The 24,974-nt window shown below is 39.7% G+C and overlaps 1 protein-coding gene across 1 annotated transcript in view; it reads left to right on the forward strand.

Annotated features, from left to right (window-relative positions):
* The first annotated feature begins 533 nt into the window (after positions 1 to 533).
* PRR16 (proline rich 16) overlaps positions 534 to 24,974 on the forward strand; it is a 235,809-nt gene continuing 211,368 nt past the window's right edge. Inside the window, exon 1 of the mRNA XM_081089133.1 lies at positions 534 to 884. Coding sequence (XP_080945259.1) covers positions 726 to 884 — 159 coding nt within the window. The 5' untranslated portion in view covers positions 534 to 725. The remainder of the gene's footprint in view (positions 885 to 24,974) is intronic.

Genomic DNA, 24,974 nt, shown 5'->3' on the forward strand with positions numbered 1-24,974 from the left:
ATTCCAGGGGGTGAGCGGTTGCTATTTATTTCTGCAGACGTAAGAACACCTCTGTGGACCTCTTAGTCGCTTTGAGAATGATTGGAGGCCTTCTGGACATACTTGGGTCCTGCATAAACACGTAGGGTCGCTTTACTGACCCTAAATCCAACTCTTGGCCCGACTTATGCGACTTTCTGACTTGATCGGAAAGCGTGGTGGGTCCCTGCTCGAGGGGGAAGCAGGAGGAATCTAGTCTAGATGTGAGAAGACAGACTGGCAGGCTGCGGGGATGAGGGCTTTTCAGGATCCAGACATGGGGGTGGGAAAGGCAGGAACTTGTCTTCCCGCCCTCTGAGGCCCAGCGGTTCCAGGAGAGATCCCGGAGGGAAGTGCCGCGGCGGGGACTGCAGCTGACAGCCGTGGGCGCCGCGGCCGGCATCCCCACGCGGGGCAGGGAGCGCGCGCGGCTGTGCGCGAGCGGCGGGCGGCGGCGGGCGGAGGCGCAGGCGCGCTGCTCGCCCGTCTGCAGCCCCGCGCCGAGCGCCGCGTCTCGGGGAGTTGATGGCAGCACCACAGTGCGGCCGCCGGGCCGAGCGCCGAGCGCAGCCACCCGCCGCCGCTCAGAGTGCTTCCAAGATGCTGGGCGATTGGGGCGGCAGCGGTCGCAGCAGCGCCAGGGACGGGGGCGCGCAGCAGCCTCCGCTTGCCCGCCTCCGCTGACCTGCCTCGTTTGGCCCCAAAGAATGTCCTCCAAGTCCAAGGGGACCCCCTCCTCGTCCTCTCTCGCCGAGGGACCGCCGGCAGGCTCCAAGACCAAGGTGAAGGAACAGATCAAGATCATCGTGGAGGATCTGGAGTTAGTCCTGGGCGACCTGAAGGACGTGGCCAAGGAACTTAAGGAGGTGAGCGGCGCAGGGGTGGGGAAGGAGCGCGGCCCCTTTTGCTCCTGGGGGTGTCGGTCCGGTTTTCACTAGGGACCGCCCGATTTCTTAATTCCCAGGAAACTATAGTAGGAAGCCTGCAGACAGACTTTCTTTGCTCCGGCGACTCCTGAGAAGAGTTGCTGTACTTTAAAAAAAAAAAAAAAACAGGAAGAAATCAACTAGTGTTTTAATCGATGAACCTGGGATAGTGGGAGGGGTGAGCGCGCGCGTGTCTCCGGATCTCTGTGTGTGTGATGTCGGGGGAGGGGGGTAACGGGGGTGTGTCGACCGAGGGAGACATGAGCAGCCCTGCCCGGAGCGTGCGAGCTGCTCCTCTCCTGCCCTCTTGCTCACCTGGGGTCCTTTGGCAAGTTGTCCTTGCCTGGCAGCCTCCCCAAGCCGGAGCTGAAGGGGGGCCGGGTTCCGGGCCCTGGGCCAGGCAGGGGAGGGCAGCCGGGGGGACCCTTGGCTCCAGCTCTCCTCCCTGCCCTCTGAGCCCCGCTGGAAAGGAGGGAACCCGGTTGCTGGCAGGAGAGCCCGGACTTGGGGATGTGGAGGGGGTCTGGGACTTTCTCACTTTCGCAGTTTCTGAGGCATCTCTTGCCCTCCTGCGAATGTCTCTCCTAGTAACTCTGGGCCTCTCCTCCACCCCCTTCCTTCTTGTCTCCCACTTGGCATGGAACCTGGGGAGCTTGGCGCATCCGTGGTGTGTGTGTGTGTGTGTGTGTGTGTGTGTGTGTGTTGTACGTGTGCCAGGGTCTTGCCACTTGCTCTTGGGAACCGGGACTGTTTTGGTTCTTTCCCGCTCCCCATCTATGCCACTTCTGCCCTCCCACCGCCGGAGAGAAAGAAGCGGAGGCAGTATCTGGGCTGAGCTGCGTAAATCAGGCTGCTGCTCCAGGCGGGGGCGAAGACTGGCTTGGGAGGGGTGGGTCTCCCGCGAGCTGGCTGGCAGCTGGTGGAGTCGCAGAGCTGGTGGCAGAGTCCCAGCCCACTGTTCTGCTACCGAATGGGCGCCCGGTGTGCTTCTCCGTCTGGGAGGACGCACCCCGCAGTTGCTCCAGAGCTAAGACTGTAACTTCTGAGGTGGTGGTGCAGAGGCGGGACGGGAAGGGGTGGGGGCTTAGTCTAGGTCCAAAATTGTAATCTTGTTTCTGAGACCAAGTGGGAGGAAATTGAAGGTTGTTTGGATGTCTGGCCTCTAGAGATTAACCTCCTCTGTCCAGTTTCCAATCCAAATGTGAGGAAAGAGACCTCACCACCCACCCTTCCTCTCCCCAATCCCCATTACCTCTATGAGCAAATGCAAGTCTGCTGAAATGGCCCATTCATGGGCAGAGTTCTGTTTGCCATGGCAAATGCCATTCCTGTAGGTGTTCCACAGACAGAGCATAATTACTGCTGCGGTCCTGAGAGTGGAGATTGATGGAGCTGATAGATGTGAGGATAAAACTTGCTCATGTTTGCAGGGCTTCTCTAGGCTCATTACTTCACAACTGGTTGACAGATGGCGAGTTTATGCATTCAAATTCAAGTCTAAAGATGCTGCTCATTTCTTTGTTATCCTTTCATTTGACATTTTTGGCAGGCTGTGTTTTCATCTGAAACATTATGACGTTGTAAAAATGAACAAATTTGGGCATGTTCCTTTTGGCAGAACTGTGCTTTATAGTTGTTGAGGTTTCTAAGGCGGGGCGGGGGGGGGGTGGCATGTGGAAAACCTACATCAGCACGTAACATATTTACTGTCTTATCGAGGAGGTTGAGCTTAGGAGAAAGGTAGTCAATCAAATTCCGCATCTATGGGCATATCCTTTCTTACGATGTGTCACTTCATTCCCTACTTGAGACAGAATAAATGACAAGAAACTGCACATGGTCGTGGTGCTGTTTTGCCTCGTTATTCTGTCAATATTGGGAGATCATGTAGAGCTATCGTGAAACTTTTAACCTCCCTAAGGCTCTTGGTTAGAATCACAAAGAAAGAAAGCAAGGAGTCCGTGAATATCTCTTCCTTTTACTCTTTCTGTGTTTTCATTTACTGGAGAATATTTAAGGGGGAAAACAGGTAGTTTATAAAAGGAATGAAAAAGCATAGATAATGTGCAACCAAGTAAATGAAAGGATCTGTCTTCTAAACAGATCTAGAGATACAATTTTGCTTGATGCTTTGGAAGTGTGATTGGCTGCCAGGGCCTGTTGGGGTAAAAATCTCACCCTTGAGAGTGAAATTTATGAGTGATAAATGATGTGCTGTGATTGTTAATTATTTTTGTGAGGATATCATCATCCTAGGTCTGCAGATGGAATTGTATTATACTATTGCTGAATCTGGAAATGTTGGCTATTTATATAATATGAGAGATATTTTGAGAACAAAATATTTATAGGGCATGTTTAACCTATAACCTTTTGCAGTTGCCCAGCATTTATCTTTCAAAGATAATACTGCACATGTGACTGAACATGTCTTTGATGTAGTTTTTAATGGAGGAGTAACTGAAAACTTTGTAAATTACAAACTTTATTCGTCTCTATAGTTATGACTTATAAATATAAATGTCACTATAAATTCATCAGTTGTTATACTCAAAATTCTGACAGTTTATCATTGACATTTATTAAATGTAAACTCTTATATTTAGAATTCTAATTCCTTTATTGGCAATGCTGTGTTTGTAGGCCTTAATATATTTTGATACAAGTGAGCAGAGAACTCTTATTAAATTAGAACAGAAATTAAAAAGCTATTATGACTAGATTGCTGTATCAGTGAACATGATACTTGTTTTACTTTCCTTTTTTATTCTATCTAAAATGCAACATATTTTTTAAATATTCTGCTCTTTATTTTTGCATAAACTCTTCAACAACAATATTGGACTTTTGTTTCAGATTATTTTGAAATTGGTTTTCTTTTTAGAAGTTTTCTGAACTTTATTTAACCTGAAAATTCAGGTAGTATGGTCAATTTGAACATAATAGTAGCTTCTTGCAATGCCAGTAATTAGTAACAAAACTCCATTATTATTTTTGGTGTTTTTATGACTAGTTATTTAGGAATTGCTTAACCATTTATAATTAGATTATATATTGAAAGAAGAGGAACAGGATTTCTACAAAGTTTAAGAGCAGTTTTAGTCTGTCCTCAGAATTTAGTAAAACCTCAAATAACTTGACTTTTCAAAAGTAATAAAGGTGTTTTGGTCTTCTGTATTACAATGGAAAAGCATTAAATATAATTCAACCTATTTATTCAGCACCTGCTATATACTATATTATCTTTTAGTGTTACCAAGATGAATAAATTATAATTTCTAGTCTCAGTGTGCTCAGAAGGTTAGTTTGCGATGCATTTATTATGTCTTTGAACATCAATAGTGTAAAAAGGCATTACTGCGTTTAGTGGCCACTCTCGCTATGACCTAATAGGGGAAATAAAGCAGAATTGAGAATAAGAGTGAGTATATGTAGATCAATAAACCAGTACTTGCTATGTACTTAGTAGTATGATAAACCTTTGATGGAGAGAGTAGAAGCTTTAAAAAGATGGTGAGATATGAATTTTAAGAAACAATTTATTCAGATTCCCATGATTTAAAAAAAAAGGATCAATGCCATATACATGAGATCCCAAGTGTTACAACTAAATACTGGAGATTTTTTAAAAAATATATTTTATTGATCTTAGAGAGGAAGGAAGAGGGAGAGAGCGATAGAAACATCAATGATGAGAGAGAATCATTGATCAGCTGCCTCCTTCACGCCCCCTACTGGGGATCGAGCCTGCAGCGCAAGCATGTGCCCTTGGCCAGAATCGAACCTGGGACCCTTCAGTCTGAAGGCCAACGCTCTGCCCATTGAGCCAAACCAGCTAGGGCAAAATACTGGAGATTATTATGAAGGATAAGTTCTTTGGGAAAATGGAAGGTCAAAAAGGAAAATTTTGGATCTTTTTTTTGAGATGTGAATGAGATTTGAAAAGATAGGAGAAGGAATTAATAGGAAATAGGAATGAATAGGAAGTTAGTACAAGATTAATCCGTGTTGCTCTTTTCTACACTGAAAAAAAATAGTGGCAAAACTCTAGAGTTTTAGGGTTAAAATTAACTATTACTGGTTTTTAGGTGTGGGATCATCCATTTTTAGAAATGTAGAAAAAAGACCCATTGCTTTTTAAAAATAGTTCTCAAATAACCTGACATCTCTAGGTACCAATTTGCCTGTTCTTTTATGAAGAACTCACTGGTGAGGTGAACTGTTTTGCATCAAATGGGTGTGTTAATGTGGGATCACAGATCTCATTAGTTAGAGAGAAATTGAAATATGTAATAAACAGCCTTTTATTTGGAAACAAAATTCATTGCTACTTTAGGTGAATTCTATTTTAATTTAGACTGATTATAACCTGGAACATTTTCACAGTGTTGCAATTTATAATTTTAAGTGACAAGGTTGCTCTGTGGGTTGAAGATATATATGCATATATGGCTAAGCCTTGTGCGTAGACAAAACTATCATGTAGGAACCAGGAACCAGTTAAGATCAGTGCCCTGGGATCACAAATGGACTTCATGGATGGGAAGGTGTGTCAGCATTGTGGCTGTGGATTGGAGAGCACCCATAATTTTTCATAGACAGAAACAAATTAAAAGTAAGTTTAATTTTGAAAAGTTTAAAAACCCATAGGAAACAATCCATTTGGGGGCTGATGAAAACAGAATTAACAATTATCTTCAATATATTTTTGTTTTTAAGTGTGTGGTTTTAATGGTTTATCTATTTAAAGTTGTTTACTGCTCTAGGAAATCCTACCATTTTTTGATTCATGAGTCTGTGCATGTAAATTCATTACAAAAACAAATTATAAAGAATAATCTCGATTGCTTTCCAAGTTCTAAAGTTGTGAATGAGTGAAATTGCTCAGTTCATTCAATTGTAGCAATTTCTGTTTTTTTACTACTCAATTCAACAGTCTACATCCCAAACTGGAGTATGTTTACCAAATGCTAAAATGCTTTCTAATTTTTCTATTCTTAAGCATGATAACTTAGCATGTTACTGAAAATGCATAATGGTTCTGAGAAAATAAAGATAACCAATAACGATCTTTTACTGTCTTTATTGCCAATGCAGAGAACCATCCAAGACTAAAGTAAGAAATAAATGTTTGCTTCAGGTAATAGTGAAATAATAGATAATAAAACCAATCTAATAGGTTTTATTGTTACCCCAGTTATGTTTTTGTGTGTTTTTTTATTTTTTTTATCTACCATTACTGCTCTGAGGATCTTGAGTATTTAAATCAAACTGTAGGAGAAAAGATACAATAAAAGTTTGAATAAAATATATTTTCCCCAAATAAATTTAACTACAGAAACTTCTATAGAACTAATCATGAAGAATTCCTTAGGCGATTTTTGAGAATTAGAGGGGTAAAATTCCAATAGACTGCTGATTCAGTTCTGATTGAAATGTTTATAACTAACATCAAGCTGAAAAACAACATACTAGAAAACAAAAAAGGAAACTTTTTTCTTTAAAAATAAATTTAATTATTTATTTCATTAAGATTCTATTTATTTTTTTAGAGCAGTTTTAGGTTCAGAGCAAAATTGAGGGGAAGGTACAGACATTGCCTATATATCCCATATCCCCACACAGGTATAGCCTCTTTCATTATCAACATTTCCCACCAGAGGGGTACATTTGTTTATAGTTGATGAGCCTACATTGACACATCATTATCACCCAAAGTCTGCAGTTTACATTATGGTTCACTCTTCCTAGTCAGCATTCTATGGGTGTGGACAGATGTATAATGACACGTTCCCGTCATTGCTGTGCTCCACCTATGCATCCCTCTCTCAACCTAACTGCCAAAGTGGTAATTTTTTAAAGAACTTTTTTTTCTTTTTCTAATTTCAGAAGCAATACAGTATGCTATAGAATTTTGGTTGAGGGGCTGGGGAGGGAATCTCAAAATTTTAAAAGTGAAATAAAAATTATCGTTAGTGTTACACAGAAATAGATATGTTGAATACTTGACTATATTTTCTTTGTTTTTTTTTGTATGAATATTTTAACACTAGAGGCCCGGTGCACGAAATTTGTGCAGGGGTGTGTGTGTCCCTCAGCCCAGCCTGCACCCTCTCCAATCTGGGACCCCTCGATGGATGTCCGATGGGATTGGGCCTAAATGGTCAGTCGGACATCCCTTTCACAATCCAGGACTGCTGGCTCCCACCCGCTCACCTGCCTGCCAGCCTGATCACCCCCTAACCACTCCCCTACCAACCTGATCAATGCCTAACTGCTCCCCTGCCGGCCCATTTGCCCTTAACTGCCCTTCCTTGCCAGCCTGGCCACCCCTAACTGCCCTCCCCTGCCAGCCTGGTCGCCCCCAACTGCCCTCCCCTGCTGGCCATCTTGTCACAGCCATCTTGTGTCCACATGGGGGCGGCCATCTTGTGTGTTGGAGTGATGGTCAATTTGCATATTACTCATTTATTAGATAGGATAGATGAAGTCATAGAAAATTATGAAACTATACACAGTGATTTCTGCTTTCTTGAATAGTATTATATCATAACCGTTATGTAGATCTGTTATGTTACTTTATAGTCCCCATAATATTGGACATTCTATTTATTTCCAGTTTTTTATTGTTAAATATCACAAAAAAGAACACTTTTGGCAATAAAAATGGCTAAGACAGATTTTACTTGGTATCGGATATTCTTCTAAGTGCAATTTATTTATATTTAAGTCTTGTAATCCTCAAAACATATGAAAAAGGTACTATTATTATTTCATTAGGAATCTCAGAGGGAAGGAGGGTGTGGGTGAGTGGGAAGAGCTCAACTTGTATGCATATATTCATAACCCATGGACACAATCACTAGTGGTGAAGGCTGGAGCAGGGTGCGGGGTGGGTTAGAGGGGGTTAATGGAGAAAAATAGGGGACATATGTAATACTTTCAACAATAGATTTTTTTAAAAAAAAAAAAGAAAGAAAACAGGCCAGAGTTATTAAGTCACATGCCCAAGATCACTTCATTGTAAGTGGAGAAGTAAGGTTTGAATGCCAGGCAATTTATTATGAGAGCCCAGGCATTTAAGCACTATTTATTATTAAGCTCTATCTGTTTTTGTTTTTTACATTTTATTAGAAGACAAAGGTGTGAAAGTTTTAGTTTTCCATCCTTATTCCCAGTGTCTTCCAGGGAGTTTCACAAATATTTACTCCCAGGAACAGTATATATGTGGACATTGTTTCTTAAATTTCAAGAGAAGCTAATAAACTTTTAAATTTGTCTTGTATAGTTTATTGTTTCTTTGTGGTAACAGTTATTGTTTTTATAGATTTCAGTCAATTTTGGGTACTAGTATTGAGGCAAAATTATTAGTGAATTAATTAGACCTTGCAGTTTGCATCTTCCAAATAAATAGGTGATTAATTTTGACCTACTTAGTCTTAAACAAAAATATTAGTGAAACAATTAGTTTTTTCGTATTATGACTGTAAAAATAAAGGCACAACTAATGGATATCTAGCATTGTATACAGCTTTTTCAAGTGAATAAAGGAATTTGGGAAACTTTTATTCTCTTGTTATTATCAAATTGCCTTAGAAGGGAGGTGCTATCTTTAAGTTTTCTGAGAAGTTTAGAGTTTTACAGTTGTTTCACTTTCTTGTATGACTGATAAATATAGGAGCTTATCAAATTCTTTACCAGGTACAAAGTTACTGAGCTGGCTAATAATGTTGTAGGTATATTTATAATTAGATTTCTTAAGTGAATTTGCTGATTGTAAGCCAACCTCCCCTCACATATTCTAAAATCCTATTCATTTTTTTCCAGTGTAATATGGATAGACGTGGGGTTTTTTTTTTATTATATTTAAAGTTAGTTCATTAGGATGAAATATTCTAAATTAAGGTTTCCCATAGACCTAGTAAACCAAGTCACCAATACTTCAGCTATAAACAAGAACTAGAAAGTAGCATTAAATGAGGAAATAGGTATATCTAAGTAATGTCCAAATCAAAGTGGCCTGTTAAATCAGGAAAGATGTTGCCTTATATGGTATCAATAAGAGATACCATATAAGGCACCAGTCTGAAGCCAACAAGAAAACTCAACCTAGGGCATGGTAAAAGGAGAAACTCTGTTCGAGTAAACAGTTTGCAAACCTGTGAATTGCAGCACATGTCCAGAAGCCAAAGGTGTACTCTACCAAAGAGGTGTTCACCTTTTATAGAGAAAATCCTTAGTCCCTGATTGGTCCGTTTTGTTGTGTGTGTGTGTTTGTGTGTGTGTGTGTGTTTTGTTTTGTTTTTGTTTTTGTTTTTGCAAATGAGGAATTAAAATTTGCACTGTCTGATTGGTCTAACTATCACTGTCCTGATTCATTGGAATGGCTAATTCTGATTGCTCATTATGGAGCTGCTCTGATTAGTCAGTAAAGATGCAAATGAAGACATAATTACACAGCTCCTATTGGACAGGGAAAGTCTCCACCTATTGGTCAGAAGACAATACCAGCAACTCCTTTATAAGAGTTGATGTAGATGGCAGGAACACTGTGCAGTCCATAGCTTTTCCCTGAAATTCAGCATGCATGAGAGGCCTCTGTCAGCAGTGGCTTCCAGACTGGTTATGAATTTGGGTCCCATTAACCTTGAGGAGTCCTTTGCAGATATATTCCTTCTTGAGGTTCACAATGGCACAAGCTGTTTTTATTTTTGAAAATGAAAGGACATGAGGATTCCAAGGAATTAAGGTTCCAGACTCTACTTTAGATAAGAAATATATATGAACATTGTTAAGACAGAATTTATATTTATGATCATTGTTTTCCCTCCTCCTGCTTTGCAAATACTACTGCAGTTTGATGTTTGAGATAAGTTTACTTTTAGAATAATTAAAGTGAGTCAAATTATATAGCTATGTCCATTGTGCTATAATTACTATGGTGTTTGGCATACTATAAAAAGATTTTTAACTACAGATAACATATAACATACTAGTCTAGAGAAAGCAAATTTGATGATTTTTAACAGGTCCTCTTCTCTAGTACTATAAGAAAGCTAACACATTGGTGTTTATTTACCTCTTTCATAATATCAAGTTTTATTCTAAGATTTAAAGCTGTGTTCATGTGACAGAAAAATACCAGGTTAAAAAAATATATATATACATCTGTGAAATTAATTGTCTTCTAGCTACAGTGGTTCTTAATCTCTTCCCCTCCCCGCCCCCTCTCACCCTTTAACAGTTTATAAAATTGTAGATACTTCTCCTGGAGCAAAAGCTCACACAAAAGTAAGTCTTTGCAGATATTCAGGGCATCCTGATGGGTGAGAATGACAGACAGCAACCTGTGTAAAATCTGGACACCATCTTTCCCCCAGTAAATCCTAAAGAGAGAGAGAAAGAAGTTTATGCCTGTGGAGTCTGGACCGAGGAGGGACTGGCCATGTGGAAAAGCTCTATTGGGCTCCCACGTGAAGGAGTTCCCATAGTCACCAAGTCAACCTACCAAAGTCAGGACTCCAGGGACCCTGGTTTGGGGCAGAACAACAAAAGGAGAGAGAAAAAGAGGGAAACCAGGTTCAGAGTCATTCCAACATTCTCCTGGGATGGAAGGGATTAGAATGACTGTCCCCCAAGAGCCTATCTCCTGAGTCTTAAGACAGGCAGCCGCACTAATCCAACAACTAGGCCAACAGGAGCCTAGTGGTTTTGCCTCCAGATGAAAGGGAGAGAGCAGAAGAGAGAGAGAGCCTGTTTTGCTTGTCCATTTCGCTTACCCATTCCGCAGGTCTCCTACTGTTCCCTAGATCTGGGTGAATCTCGGTGGGACCTCCAAAGAGGAAACTGAAATATGGTAGTTGGGTCTGAGTTCGTTGTCTGAAAAATCAAGGAATAAGTTCACGGACAAAAATACGATTGTCACAAGCAAAATTTATTGAGGGATAGATGACTCCCTGCCGCAGGGGGCATCAGGAAGGGGGCCCAAAGCGGGTACTGCTTAATCTTTGTTTAGAGGTAAATATATGCTTTGCTGGCTTTTGATTTGTTCTTTCAAAGAATTCTGTGCAACATCCAATCATGTCAAGGCTCAGGTTCCCACCAGCTGGAGGACCTGATTGAAGACTGCCACGTCAGGTCTGAGGTGACATCACTGTTCTCACCTCCCTGGTCTGGTGTTCCCCAGCCAGCCGCGTTGCCTTGGCAACTCCTGCCGAGCTGGGTCTAATTCTAGGTACTTTTGTTTGTCTCTGTGGTGCAGTCAGCTGACTACACTCTGCCCCTGTATGCAATGCTCTACTTCACCTTCCCTCATGGTCCTATCCCAGACTGCCTAATCCTCTTCTGTATCCTCATCTCTTTATTTTACCAAGTCCAAAATTGAACCCTGATCTCTTCCCTCCCTCAAAACCTAATCCTTTTCAGTCTTTTCCAGGTCAACTGATGGTGTTCTCATCCTTCTCCACTGTGGAGTCATAATCAACTCCTCTTTCATGCATTTTGTACAGTTTTCACCAGAAAACTGGTGGTTGGCTGTACTGTATCTTCAAAATGTTTCCCATAACTGATCATTTCTTATCTCCTCCACTGCTACCATCAGTAGCCAACATCCTCCCATTTGGATTGCTACAGTAACCTCCTGTTCTCCTTCTTTTTCGCTTCCTTAAGCTTTTTTTTTTTCTTTTTTTTCCAGCTCAGGAGTCAAGATAAAGCTAAATCACATAACTCTGCTCACATCCCTGTAGCGACTTCCCATTGCATTCTAAGTCAAAGTGCTAACAATGGTTATGAGGCCTCAAAACATTTTCCTTCCTACCCTGTTATCACTCTCCCCTCCTTTCTTGCTACTTTATCTCCAGCCTGCACTAGGGTTTTCTGTTTCTTGAATATTGTTCACCTTTCTTACCATTAGTCATTCTGAAATTTAAATATACTGGAAAAGAACATATAAAAAGGGATGTTGGCTACTGTTTAAATGAGTTTTAATCATTCCACTGTGTCTGTAAGAAATATGCAAGCAGTTCGTTGCAAAGGTCCAATATTATATACAATACTCAATAACTAGGTAATAACAATATTTGGCTGCTTTTTCTTCTTTTTCTTTTATGCACTCCCTCTAGTGTTCAAAAAATGAGTGCTTATATAATTAGCTTATTCAGATACTAAAGAATAGATGTTAATGTAGAAAGAGGACGTTCTTAATTGATACTGTTTTGTTTTACTTGGGAGATTATATTGTCAAGTTGCTGAACTTTCAGTATATCATAAGAAAAACATATTCTCTCTCTTCTTACCTGTGGGATCTGATCCTGCCTTTTTATATGTATATTTTCAATCTGTTCACTTCAGTCAGGAAGAATATTGGATATCTTGAACTTTTTAAAAAAGACTGTACCATATTTCAGATTTTCCCTTAAATTTTGTAACTGTAGTCTAGGTTTTAGTTGGGCAGTTTGTATGATAACAGAAAACATCCCACATGCTAAATGCAAAGTGAAAAATAAACCCATACCTATATTGACTAAAGGAATGACTTTGACAATGGAAATTAAAATATTTAATTAATTTACACCACTTTGCTTTAACATATCAGAACATTACTTAAATACATTGGTTTCAAACTACCTTAAGAAATAACCTAGATATTTCTAGGAATAACATACATAAGGGAAGGAAACATCATTTGAGAGAGAAACATCTATCAGTTGACCCCCATATGAAACCCACAACCTAGATAAGTGTTCTGGACAGGAATCGAACCTACAGCTCTTTGGTACATGAGATGGCACTCCAACCAAACGAGCCACCTGGCCAGGGCAATGCCATAAAAATTTTAAGCCACTTTAAATCCTGATATTTTAGTTGCTTATTATCAGATGAAGTAAAAAAGAAAAAGAAAAAGAAAGAATAAATTGCTTTCAATGACTTTCTGAGGCATTGTTTTCTAAGCTCTATCTACTCTCTGGAAGTACTTTGATATTATAATGATTAATGCATTTTTAAAATGGAATTCAGAACTCAGCATTCACCCTGTGCATTTTTTTAGGGAGATTTATATTCAATACTTAAACCTTATTTATAACAGGCTATATTGTATGTCCTTGGGGAAACTTACATTTTTAAAAAATACAGAAGAATATGGCACAGCATGGCTGTTTGAGGTTGCTTCATTAATCACAGATAGTATGTACCAAAATGCTTGAGAGTTTAACATCTGCTTTCTGAAGTTCCTAATACTCATATATATAATGTTTAATGAATTCCATTACTCAACAACAGCCTCTTAGGTTACCTTGGTACTGATGAAGAATGCCAAGTTGGCCAATAACACCAATAGTCTTTTTTTGTGCTGGAGAAACAGTTATCAAGAAACTATCCAAATTTGTGTTTATAATGCTTTTCTTTTTGTCATGCCACTAAAAGTGGTTGTGCCTTATATACTGATAATTTTGTATTACCTAATATGGTTAATCTCTATAGTGTAAAATAGCTCCTTTTTAGAGTTGAAATGTTTCTAACCATATTATGTTCTTATTGGTTCCTATCCTTCTTTCTTCAGGAAAATTGATAAAGGGGATTCCAAGAATCTACACTAATAAAAGAGAAACATGGTAATTGGCGTACGACCGCTACCCTTTTCATTGGCTAATCAGCAAGATATGCAAATTAACTGTCAGCCAAGATGGCGGCCGGCAGCCAGGCAGCTTGAAACTAACATGAGGCTTGCTTGCCTCAGTGAGGGAAGATCGTTGGAGGAAACCAACGTTCCCCGCCTGCGGCTGCAGGCCTCTGAGCGGGCAGTTTAAGAAACATTGTAACAAATACCGCCGGACTTCAGCCAGCAGATTCTCAACATTGTAAGCAAAGGCCAGAAACCTACTTTCAGCAGTGGAGGCCTAAGAGCTAGAGCCAAGCCTCAAGGCAAAGCTGGCCCAGAAAAAAAAAAAAAAAAAGAAAAAAAAGAGCGGTTGGGAACTTCAGTCACTCCCAGCCTGAAAACAGCCCTCTGCCCCTCACCCAGGCTGGCCAGGCACCCCAGTGGGGACCCCCACCCTGATCCAGGACACCCTTCAGGGCAAACCAGCTGGCCCCACCCATGCACCAGGCCTCTACCCTATATAGTAAAAGGGTAATATGCCTCCCAGCACCGGGATCAGCGTGATAGGGGGCAGCACCCAAACCCCCTGATCGCCCTGCGGCTCTGTGTGTGACAGGGGGCGGGGCCCCAACCCCCTGAGCAGCCCTGCTCTGTGCCTGATAGGGGGGAGCTCCCCAACCCCCTCACCCCCAACGGGCCCTGCTCTGTGTGTTATGGGGTAGAGCCATAACCTCCCCATCGGCCCTGCCCTGAGTGTGAAAGTGGCAGCGCCCCAACCCCCTGATTGGCCCTGCTCTGTGCGTGACAGGGGGTGGCGCCGCAACCTCCCCATCGACCCTGCCTTGAGTGTGACAGGGGACGGTGCCCCAACCCCCCAATTGGCCCTACCCTGAGCGTGACTGAGGGTGCCATCACAACCTCCCAATCTGCCCTGCTCTGTGCATGACGGGGCGGCGCCCCAACTCCCCAATCGGCCCTGCTCTGAGCCCGACCAGGGGCTGCACCTAGGGATTGGGCCTGCCCTCTGCCACCCGGGAGCGGGCCTAAGCCAGCAGGTCATTATCTCCCGAGGGGTCCCAGACTGCATGAGGGCACAGGCCGGGCTGAGGGACCCCCCTCCCCCCTGAGTGCACAAATTTTTGTGCACCAGGTCTCTAGTTATTCATAATTAGACAATGGGATTTCAAGAAAAAGGGATTTAATGAAACAATACTAACACCTTAACAATGTTGCAGAGAGAAAAGGAAAACAGAGCAAGGGCTGTCATTGAATGAAAAATGTGGCAATAAGCTTCATCTTCTGACTATAACAACAGAGGACACTCTCGATGCAATATTTACTGAATCTGAAGGTAGGTTGTTACTTACTAAGCTGATAGAAGATGATGATTGTCTTAAATTTTGAGGAGATTTAAACCAATTAAGAGTCTTTCAATCAGAAGCTTTAATCTATGCAATCATAACATAAAGTCATCTTATTTCACTCTTCACTATACTATCAGTAAATGTATGAGGACTGATTAAATTCGTGTCTTCAGAAGTCGTTCTCTAAGCCACACTCTATAGTACTCCTCAAGTTGGCATTGACTAAAGTACTAGTTGACCATAAAGTACAGCCAGTAGTACTTTGGCTGATTTAGATCTCTTTGGTATTTGTTAATTTTCAAATAAAACATAGATGCATTACCAGCATCTTAAAATATATCCTTACAGAGTACAGGAGAAGTATTTAGGGTACATGTATATAGTATAAAATTCTTTGTGTCATGTTTGAAATATTTTTTATGGTAGCAAGCTGAAAATAATGATGAATTATATTAATATCTTTCTTATAAATCATAGAAAGCATACTAATTTTATTAGTACAGGAGGATAGTTTTGTGTTGACATGGCTGGCTAAAAGTAAACATTCAAAATAAAATATTTTTGTAAATTTAAGAAAAAGTTCTTAATAAAAATGTAGCTTAATTGTACAGTATTATAAAAAAAACACAAAACTAGAGGCCTGGTACATGAATTCATGCATGGATGGAGTCCCTTGTGATGGCCTGTGGGGAACAGGCCCCAGCTTGTGCCCCCAGGCTCACAACCCTATCTCAAACCCCCAGCCTTGCAGCCCCGCAGCCCTGCCTGGCACCCCGCCATGGCCTGGCACCACCCTCTCACCTGCTTCACGGCCCTGCTCTTGTTGGGGCCCATTGGGGCCAGCAATGCCTTCACTGCTGCCCACTGCCGTCGCCAATGTCTGCCATGTTCCAAGCCACCCCCTAGTGGTCAGTGCACGTCATAGCAAGCAGTCAAACTCTAAGTTGAACAATTTGCATATTAGGCTTTTGTTATATAGGATTTGCCTGGCTGGTGTGGCTCAGTGGTTGAGCGTCGAACCATGATTTCTGGGCTTGATCCCCAGTGGAGGGTATGCAGGAGGCAGCTGTTCAATTATTCTCTCTCATTGTTGATGTTTCTCTCTCTCTCCCTGTCTCCCTTCCTCTTTCTTAAATCAATAGAAACATTTAAAAAACATAATTGATTAGTGATAAAGAAAAATTTAAATTGTATTGTATTTATGGAATTAAGTGAAATTTGTTTCAATTTACCTAGAATATATTTTTCGTAATAAATTTTAAAATTAATTATACTCAAAAAGGTTTCTGATGCTAAAGAGAACCAAGAAATACCCAAATTTGATTTAGTATCCAATTTGTCATTCTAACAAAAATAACTAATGGTTCATTTTTGTTGCTATGACTACCATAAAATTTTTCACAGGAAACTTTTTTTTTAATGGGCATATTACCCATGGGCATGTTCTTCCTTACAGTCAGGGTGTATGCTCCATAAGCATAAGGGCCTTGCATGTCTTTTACATTACTTAACCAACTTAGTTCAGAGCAGTGCCTATCATGTAGTAGCCAGCAAAGTATATTTAATGAAGATCTAGAAAAGGAAAATTTCACATTTGTTTCTTAACAAGTATATTTAGCTGATAAAGAATGAATAAGGAGTTTCCAGTGTTAGAACATCTATAATTTCTTTTATATAAAGTCTCTTTTCAAAATTCAACTATTGTAATGGCTAAGGTGGGTTAGATTATACTGTAGTAATAAATAACCCTGAAATCGCAGTCATTTAACCCAACGAAGGTTTTTTGTTCAGCACACTGTACTCTCCCATGCAAGTTGGAAGACGCTCTGCTCCAAAGAGTTAGTTTCTCAGGGTCCCAGGCCCCCCCCTTTTTTAATATATTTTACTGATTTTTCACAGAGAAGAAGGGAGAGGGATAGAGAGCCAGAAACATCGATAAGAGAGATCGATCAGCTGCCTTCTGCACGCCCCCCAGTGGGGATGTGCCCGCAACCAAGGTACATGCCCCTGACTGGCATCGAACCTGGGACCCCTGAGTCCGCAGGCCAACATTCTATCCACTGAGCCAAACCGGTTCGGCCCCAGGCCCCTTTGACACTGCTGTCTGAACACCTGGTTTCTAGGGAGGAAAAAGAATGGAATAATTCAAACCTATACTTCTGTCTTTTAGTCTGCAAGTGGCACAGATTCCTTGTGCATGCAGAATTGTCACCCTAACCGAAATGAATCCTTCTTATAAGCCTGTGATGAAGAGAATCAGTTGGGACTAGGTAGCCCAGGATTGTCTTGACCACAACTTCACTCTTTCCAGATTGTTATTTTTTTCTGAGTAAGGGTTATGGTATATTTATGTAATTGAATCTCTCTCTCTCTCTCTCTCTCTCTCTCTCTCTCTCTCCTTCTCTCTCTCTCTCTCTCTCTCTCTCTCTCTCTCTCTCTCCCTCTCCCTCCCTCCCTCCCTCCCTCCCTCCCTCCCTCCCTCCCTCTCACTTTCTTATAAACACAGAGGATTTGCCAAGCTCAATAATTTATTATTTCCCAAACTTACTGGAATAAGGATTCTGATTTTTGAAGACCATCTGTCAGAATTAGTATTCTGTAGAGCAGTTTTAGAAAACATTCTTCTGGGTCAAATCAGAATGTGCCCTAAAAAGAAGAGACTCACATTTAGTAGAATCTTTAGCCTATAATAAATTCATGGATACATCATTTTTTATTGTGCTTGTCAATAAAAGTTAAATAGAATAAGAATAGTGTACCATTTAGTTTATCATTAAGACAAATTTCTGACTGCCTCAGATATCAGACCCATAGCAAAGGACTTGAAATTAAGAGGGAAAGGAAATGCCTATATCTGACAAGTGACTCTTAACTAATTTGTGAAAAGATTATGCACTAAAGGAAAGTTGCTTATTTGATTCAATTCCAACTTGGTTTTAGTTTGCACAAAATATTAACCATCTTAGCTTTCAGTCTATAGATACCAAATTAGAATGGGTTGCATATTTTCTCCCCACTCCTAGAGATTTTCAGACTGTCAGTAGTATGAAACAAAATCATTTTGCCCAATAGTAAGGGAAAACCTAGAATGATTCAGGAAATACTCTGATTTTAAAAAGTGAGGCAAATGCATAAAACATTTTAAATTATTGTCAATTCAAGTATTGAAATTGAAAAAGATGTTTCATTTCTTACATCTACAAGCTGCAGAAACATGGGACTTTTAGATATATTCTCTCTTCTCTCTACATAAATTAGAAGACATTGTTATAATTCTGTTTTGAATTTGTAGAATAAAATATGTCATATACATTTTTATTCCTCATTTTCTCTCATAAGATGGTGAAATAATTATGAAGTATAAAGCCTAGTCTTTTAAGTAGTTGTTTTAAATTGCATACATACATATATATTCTGTAACTATATAATTCTTTGATTTAAAATCAGAGAAGGGATGTGTATATTTTTCCTTTCCTGAACATCAGGAAAACAATTTTATACTTTTAAAAATAATATAATTTATTGTGTGACTTGAGCATAATAATTTCATATATATATACATATATATATATATACATATATATATATAATGTTAGTAATTTAAATGAATAATTATGCACTTCCACTAATTTAGAGTTACAAAGAAATCTCCACTGTGACATTTTAGGGTAAGCCTAAACCAGTTTAGAAGAGTGGATTTAAAAGCATTTTTTCTACATCTTATATAATAATTGAGTTTTGGTAACAACTTGGTCACATTTGTCTTTAAATTGTTTTCTATATTTCCAGGAAAAGTATTACGATAAATACTGATTGTCTTGAGTTTGAAACATTTTATTAGTGAAAAATTATAACAGGACCATACATATAATTAGGTATACTTTTCATCATATGTTTGCTGGAGATACATTTGGGCTAATGGCAAATGCCAACATTAAGAAGATTATGTATGTGCTTATAACACCTGCTGTTTGTACCTGGTATGAATTTTCTGAAGTTCTCTTAAGTGAAAACAATGATGGATCATGCAAATTAGAGACCAACTGCAGTGAAATTGTTCATCATGACTTAGTAGTGAGTCTTTCGCTGATGTTGGTAAAAATTATGTCTAATTATTTAGTTTTTAACGTTTATCAGCTGTCACATTGAGAATAGCATGAGAAGCCATATGAAAAGAGTAAAAAATGACTAGGCCCTGTGATTAATTTTTTTGAAATCTGTTAGCCCAAAAATGCATTAGAAATACTATACTATAATCATTTCCTCTCCTTGTGTATGCTGTATTCGCTTAGAAACAAGACCTAAGGTCATTCACTCTCTCTTCTTTATTTTTATTAATTTTCTTTTTATAACTGTTTACCAGTTTAAAGGAGTGATTCACTTCCAAGATCATACAGCATTAATAAGAAAATCCATTAGAAGCACCTGATTAATCAAAGAATTGAAATAGCACAATTATCAGTATAAATAGTGTTGCAAAATGTGGACATGAAGTTAATAAATTATAGTGCTCAATATCTTAATATTTTTTTATTCATATATGGAAAACACATAGTATTCAGTTTACTAAGGTTTTTTTGAGAGCTATTATGAGTTTTGTTTGCTTGTTTGATTTTTAATGAAAACAAAAAAACTTTATCTATTGTGTGATAGACTGCTTCATACCTAAACTATTACATCTTGTCTTGTTTTACCAAAGTCTTCAATAAATTACTATTATTTTTTAAATTTAAGTGTTTCATTTTGAGATAGTTATAGATTTTCATGCAGAGTAAGAAATTATACAGAGAGATCACAAGTACTTTCATGCAGTTTGTTCCAGTAGTAACCTTTGGAAAAACTATAGTACAATATCCAAACAGGACATTGATATAGTCAAGATACAGAATAGTTCTATCACCACAAGCATCTCTCATGTTGTCTTTTTATAGCCTCATGCAATTCCCTTCTGTCCCTACCTTGTCTCCTGCCAATCACTAATCTCTTTTCCATTTCTACAATTTATCATTTGTATTGTAATATAAATGGAGTCATACAATAAGCAATCTAATTGAAAAATGGACAAAATATATGAACAGGCATTTCACCAAAAATGATGTACACCTAGAAAAAGAGCAAATGAAAAGATGTTCAACATCGTTAGCCACCAGGGAAATGCAGTTTCCTTTTGGGATTGCCTTTCTTTTCACCTGTCATAATTATCTGGAGATTCATCCAGGTTTTTAAGTGTATTATTAGTTTGTCTCTTTTTATTGTTGATTAGTATTCCATGCTATAGATGAACCATACCTTGTTTAACCACTCACCCATTGAAGGACATCTGGGTTCTTTGCAGTTTGGAGCTGTTATAAAAAAAAAGTGTTATAAACATTTATGTACAAGGTTTTGTGTGAACATAAATTTTTATTACTCTGGGATAAATGCCCAAGAGTGCAATTGCTAGATTATATGGCAGTTCCATGCCTAGTTTTATAAGAACTATCAATTGGTGTTCCAGAGCTGTTTTATCATTTTTTGGTCCTACTAGTCATGTATGAATGGTCCCGTTTCTTAGTTTCTCTGCATCCCCACCAGCATTCGATGTTGTCACTACTTTCTGATACATGTGATGTTTTATATTGCGTTTTCCTGATGGCTAATGATGTTGAGCATCTTTTCATTGGCCCTTTTTGCTACGTATACATAATCTTTGGTGAAATGTCTGCTCATATCTTTTGGCCATTTCAATTGGCTTACTTTTTTTCCTGTTGAAATTTGAGATTCCTCCTATATTCTACATACTTTTGTGATATATATGCTTTTCCAATATATTCTCCTGGTCTGTAGCTTCTCTTTACCCTCTTCATAGGGCCCTTCTTAGAGCAAAGGTTTTAAAATTTGATGAAGTTCAAGCTATCATTGTTTTTTGAATTTTAGGCTTCATGCTATTGGTGTCAAGTGTAAGAACTCCTTGCCTACCCCTAAATCCTGAAGGTTTTATCTTATTTTTTAAAATAAAATTTTATGTTTTATATTTAACTCTGTGATCCGTCTTGAATTAACATTTGGATAAGATGTGAGACTTAAGTTAAGATCCATTGTTTTGCCTATGGATGTACACTTGCCCCAGCATCATTTGTTGAAAAGGTTTTAGCTTTTCCACCTTTGTAAAAAAAAAAATCAGTTGGACATATTTCTGTGGGACTATTTCTAGATTCCCAGTTCTGTTCCATTGGTCTGTGTGTCGATCCTTCCAATGATACCACACAGTGTTGATTACTGTAGCTATATAATAAGTCATGAATTTGGGTAGACTGATTCCTCCCACTTTATTCTTTTTCAAAATTATTTTAGCTACTCCAATTTATTTGATTTCCATATAAATTTTAGAATAATTTTGTCAATTTCTATAACACCTTTTACTTTGAATTTGAGAGAAATAATGTTAAACCTGAATATCAATTTGGGAAATATTGACAACTTTATAGAGTTGAGTCTTCAAATCAATGAACATGTTATGTGTCTCTATTTATTGAGCTCTTGATTTCTTTTGTCAGTATTTTATGGTTTTCTGCATAGTCATACTATTTTGTTAGATTTCTCTGTATTTTTTTAAAAAATTATCTTTGTTGTTAAAAGTATTCCAGATATCCTCCCTTTTCCCCCCATTGCTTCCCTCCTCCCCACAGCTGCCTTCTCCCTGGGCCTTCATCTCACTATTGTCTGTGTCCATGGTTTATGCACATATGCATATAAATTCTTTGATTACTCTCTTCTGCCCTGCCCTCCCCTTCCCTCTGAGAATGGTCAGTCTGTTGCATACTTCTATGCCTCTAGATCAGTGGTTCTCAACCTTCCTAATGCTGTGATCCTTTAATACAGTTCCTCATGTTGTGGTGACCCCCAATTTCATTGTTACAAATTGAACATAATTAAAGCATAGTGATTAATCACAAAAACAATATGTAATTATATATATGTTTTCCGATGGTCTTAGGCGACCCCTGTGAAAGGGTCGTTTGATCCCCAAAGGGGTCACGAAAAACAGGTTGAGAACCGCTGCTCTAGATCTATTTTCTTTGTTAGCTTATTTTGTTCAGTAGATTCCACATATAAGTGAGATTATGTGATGTTGGTTTTTCTTTGATTGGCTTATTTTGCCTAACATATGTTTTTGAGTGACTATAAATTTCAGTATCCACCCACTAATTATTAGTATGTAAAGATACAATTGATTTTTCATGTGGATCTTATGTCCTGTGATCTTGCCTATATTACTATATTTGAAGTGAAATTTCTTATAGACAGGATATAATTGGATTATTCACATTACTAATCTCATTCTTCTAAGGGATGTATTTAGACCATTTACATTTCGTATGATTTCTGTCATGTTAAGGCTTAAGGTAGTTCTAACCCAGAACTCCCATAGAACTCCCATATAAAAACAGATAAAAACATGAGAGATAACCATGGTTGGGTGGCTCAGTTGATTGGAGCATCGTCCTGCACACCAGGTGTTGTCATTTTGTCAGTTTTAGTATAGTAGAAACAGTACTTTCCTTTATGTCCCTTTACCTTCATTCATTTATAGTATACTAGAGGCCTGGTGCACGAAAATTCGTGCACTGGTGGGGGGGTGGGGTCCCTCAGCCCAGCCTGCTCCCTCTCACAGTCTGCGAGCCCTCAGAGGATACCCTACTGACAGCAGGCCTAAGCCGCAGTCTGGCCTCCTTCTGTGGGAGGTGTCCTGGATGATCAGGGTAAGGTGCTGCCGCCGTAACTCCGCTGCTGCTGCCACTGCTGGCTCTCACAGCCTCCATGGCTGCCGGTCCTCCTTGGCCCTTGCAGCCGCTGCGGCTTTGTCCAGGATGTCCAGAAAACGTCTGGTCTATCTGGTCTAATTAGCGTATTACCTTTTTATTAGTGTAGATTTGCCATCAGCATTTTTCTCTGCACACATTTAGAACCACATTGGTGTACTTTATTCCACCATCCTAATATATAAAAACCCTGGGTCTGTCACATCCACAACAACCGGAGACTCGACCTAATGCCCAGGCTGCATGCGCAGCAGGCTCTGGTGGGTGGGGACTTGTGGCAGCGGAGACAGGGATGGAGGAGGTGGGGCCAGCACTCACACTCACTCACAACTGCACAAACACACAGACACACACAGCCACCACCAGCTCACAGACTTTTCTCCCTTTCTTTCCCTCCCTCCCAGCTCACTCTCTGAGCCTCTCTCAGAATGAGGAAACAAAACAGACTGGGCCTGAAGAGGCCTAGATGGAAGGGAGGGCTGGCAGAGGGTGGAGCGGCCCCCACTGGCCCTGCTTCCTCCCAGCTGGGAATGAGGAAGAGGGACACAGGGAGGCAGGGAGACCTGGAGGACTGCTGAGAAAAACAAAGAGAGACAGAGACTGGGCAAGATCAAACCAGCAGGGGCGGGCAGTTAGGGACAAGATCAGGCCAGCAGGGGAGAACAGTTGGGGACAAGATCAGGCAGGCAGGCAGAGGCAGTTAGGGGCGATCAGGTAGGCAAGCAGAGAGGTTAGGGGCCATCAGGCAGGCAGGCAGAGGGGTTAGGGGCCATCAGGCAGGCAGGCAGAGGGGTTAGGGGCAATCAGGCAGGCAGGCAGAGGCAGTTACATGCGATCAGGCAAGCAGGCAGGCGAGTGGCCCACAGGGATTGGGCCTAAACCAGCAGTCGGACATCCCCTAAGAGGTCCCCGATTAGAGAGGGTGCAGGCTGGGCTGAGGGAACCGCCCCCCATCCCATGCACGAATTTCATGTACCTCACCACTAGTCTAATATAATATAGAAAACTCAAGAGGAAATGAATATCTATCATTTTTACCCATGTTTTTGTTTACTGTGTTCTTTTTTCTTTCCAGATAAAGTTTCCTTTTTAATCACTTTTTTTTTTTTTTGAGAACTTACTTTTGTCATTCTTTTAGGAAAGGTGTATCAGTGAATACTCAGCTTGCCTTCATTTGAGAATGTATTGACTTCCCTTTTATTCTTTAAGGATATTTTCATTGGTTATAGGAATATGGGTAAATAGTTCTTTTCTTTTAGCATTTCCTTCTTATCTACATGGAGAAATTTTCTTTAATTCAGGTTGTTTTTTCCGTATAGGTATGCTGTTTTTCTTTCTTTTTAGTTTCCAGAAAGTTGATTGAATTAGATTCCTCTGTCCCTTCTATTCTGTTGTTGAAACCTTTCACTGAACTTATAATTGTGATTATTGTATTTTTCACTATAAAAACTTATATTTGGCTTTTCTTTATGTCTAATTTTTTTTTTTTTTGCTGAGCTTTTCCATTTCTTTCTATTTTTATATTTTGTTTGTTTCAAGTATGTTCACATTTATTTATCAAAACATTTTTTGTGATGGTTGCTTTAAGATCCTTATCTGATATCTCTATCATCAAGGTATTTACATCTATTGATTGTCTCTTATTTTAAATTTCATTTAGTTTGGAAACTTCGTTATTCTTGGTATGATGTGTGATTCCCTACTCAAACCTGGATATTTTGGATATAATGTTGTGAGCATCTGGGAAGTGAATGGGACACAGCATTACTGTCAGAGTGGGAAGAATTCACTTTGCTCTCTTGATACCTTAGGGAGGGAAAGGAGAGTGCCACTTTTTACTGTCCTTTGGGTGTGAAAATCCAGATTTTCTCCTTACTTAGTCTTTTGTGATACTGTATTGTGGTCCCTCTTTATAGTGTCTCAAGGATGGAAATGTAAGCTCCCTACTTGGCCTTTATTGGTGTAGATGGCAATGGGACCAGTTTTTCTGTGGTGTTTGGTTAGAGTAGAGTATCTACCACTTAAATGTTTCTTTCTTGCTAGGTTGTTTTTTCCTGGAGATTTGGCTAGTGAGATACTTATTGTGTTGGGCCTTTTGGTATATTTCCCTTGATATTTCCAGTTACACGTCTGGGATATATAGGGCAAAGAAAGTTTAGAAACTATCTTCTTCTACTTGGAGTTTTGAGGTCTCTAGCTGGTCTTCCTTCTTCTAACTCCCTTTTAGAGTTCTCATGTTTATTTTACATGTAATGTCCAGATTCCA

Source organism: Myotis nattereri, assembly GCF_964212035.1.
Source record: "Myotis nattereri genome assembly, chromosome: 4".
NCBI classification, from domain to species: domain Eukaryota; kingdom Metazoa; phylum Chordata; class Mammalia; order Chiroptera; family Vespertilionidae; genus Myotis; species Myotis nattereri.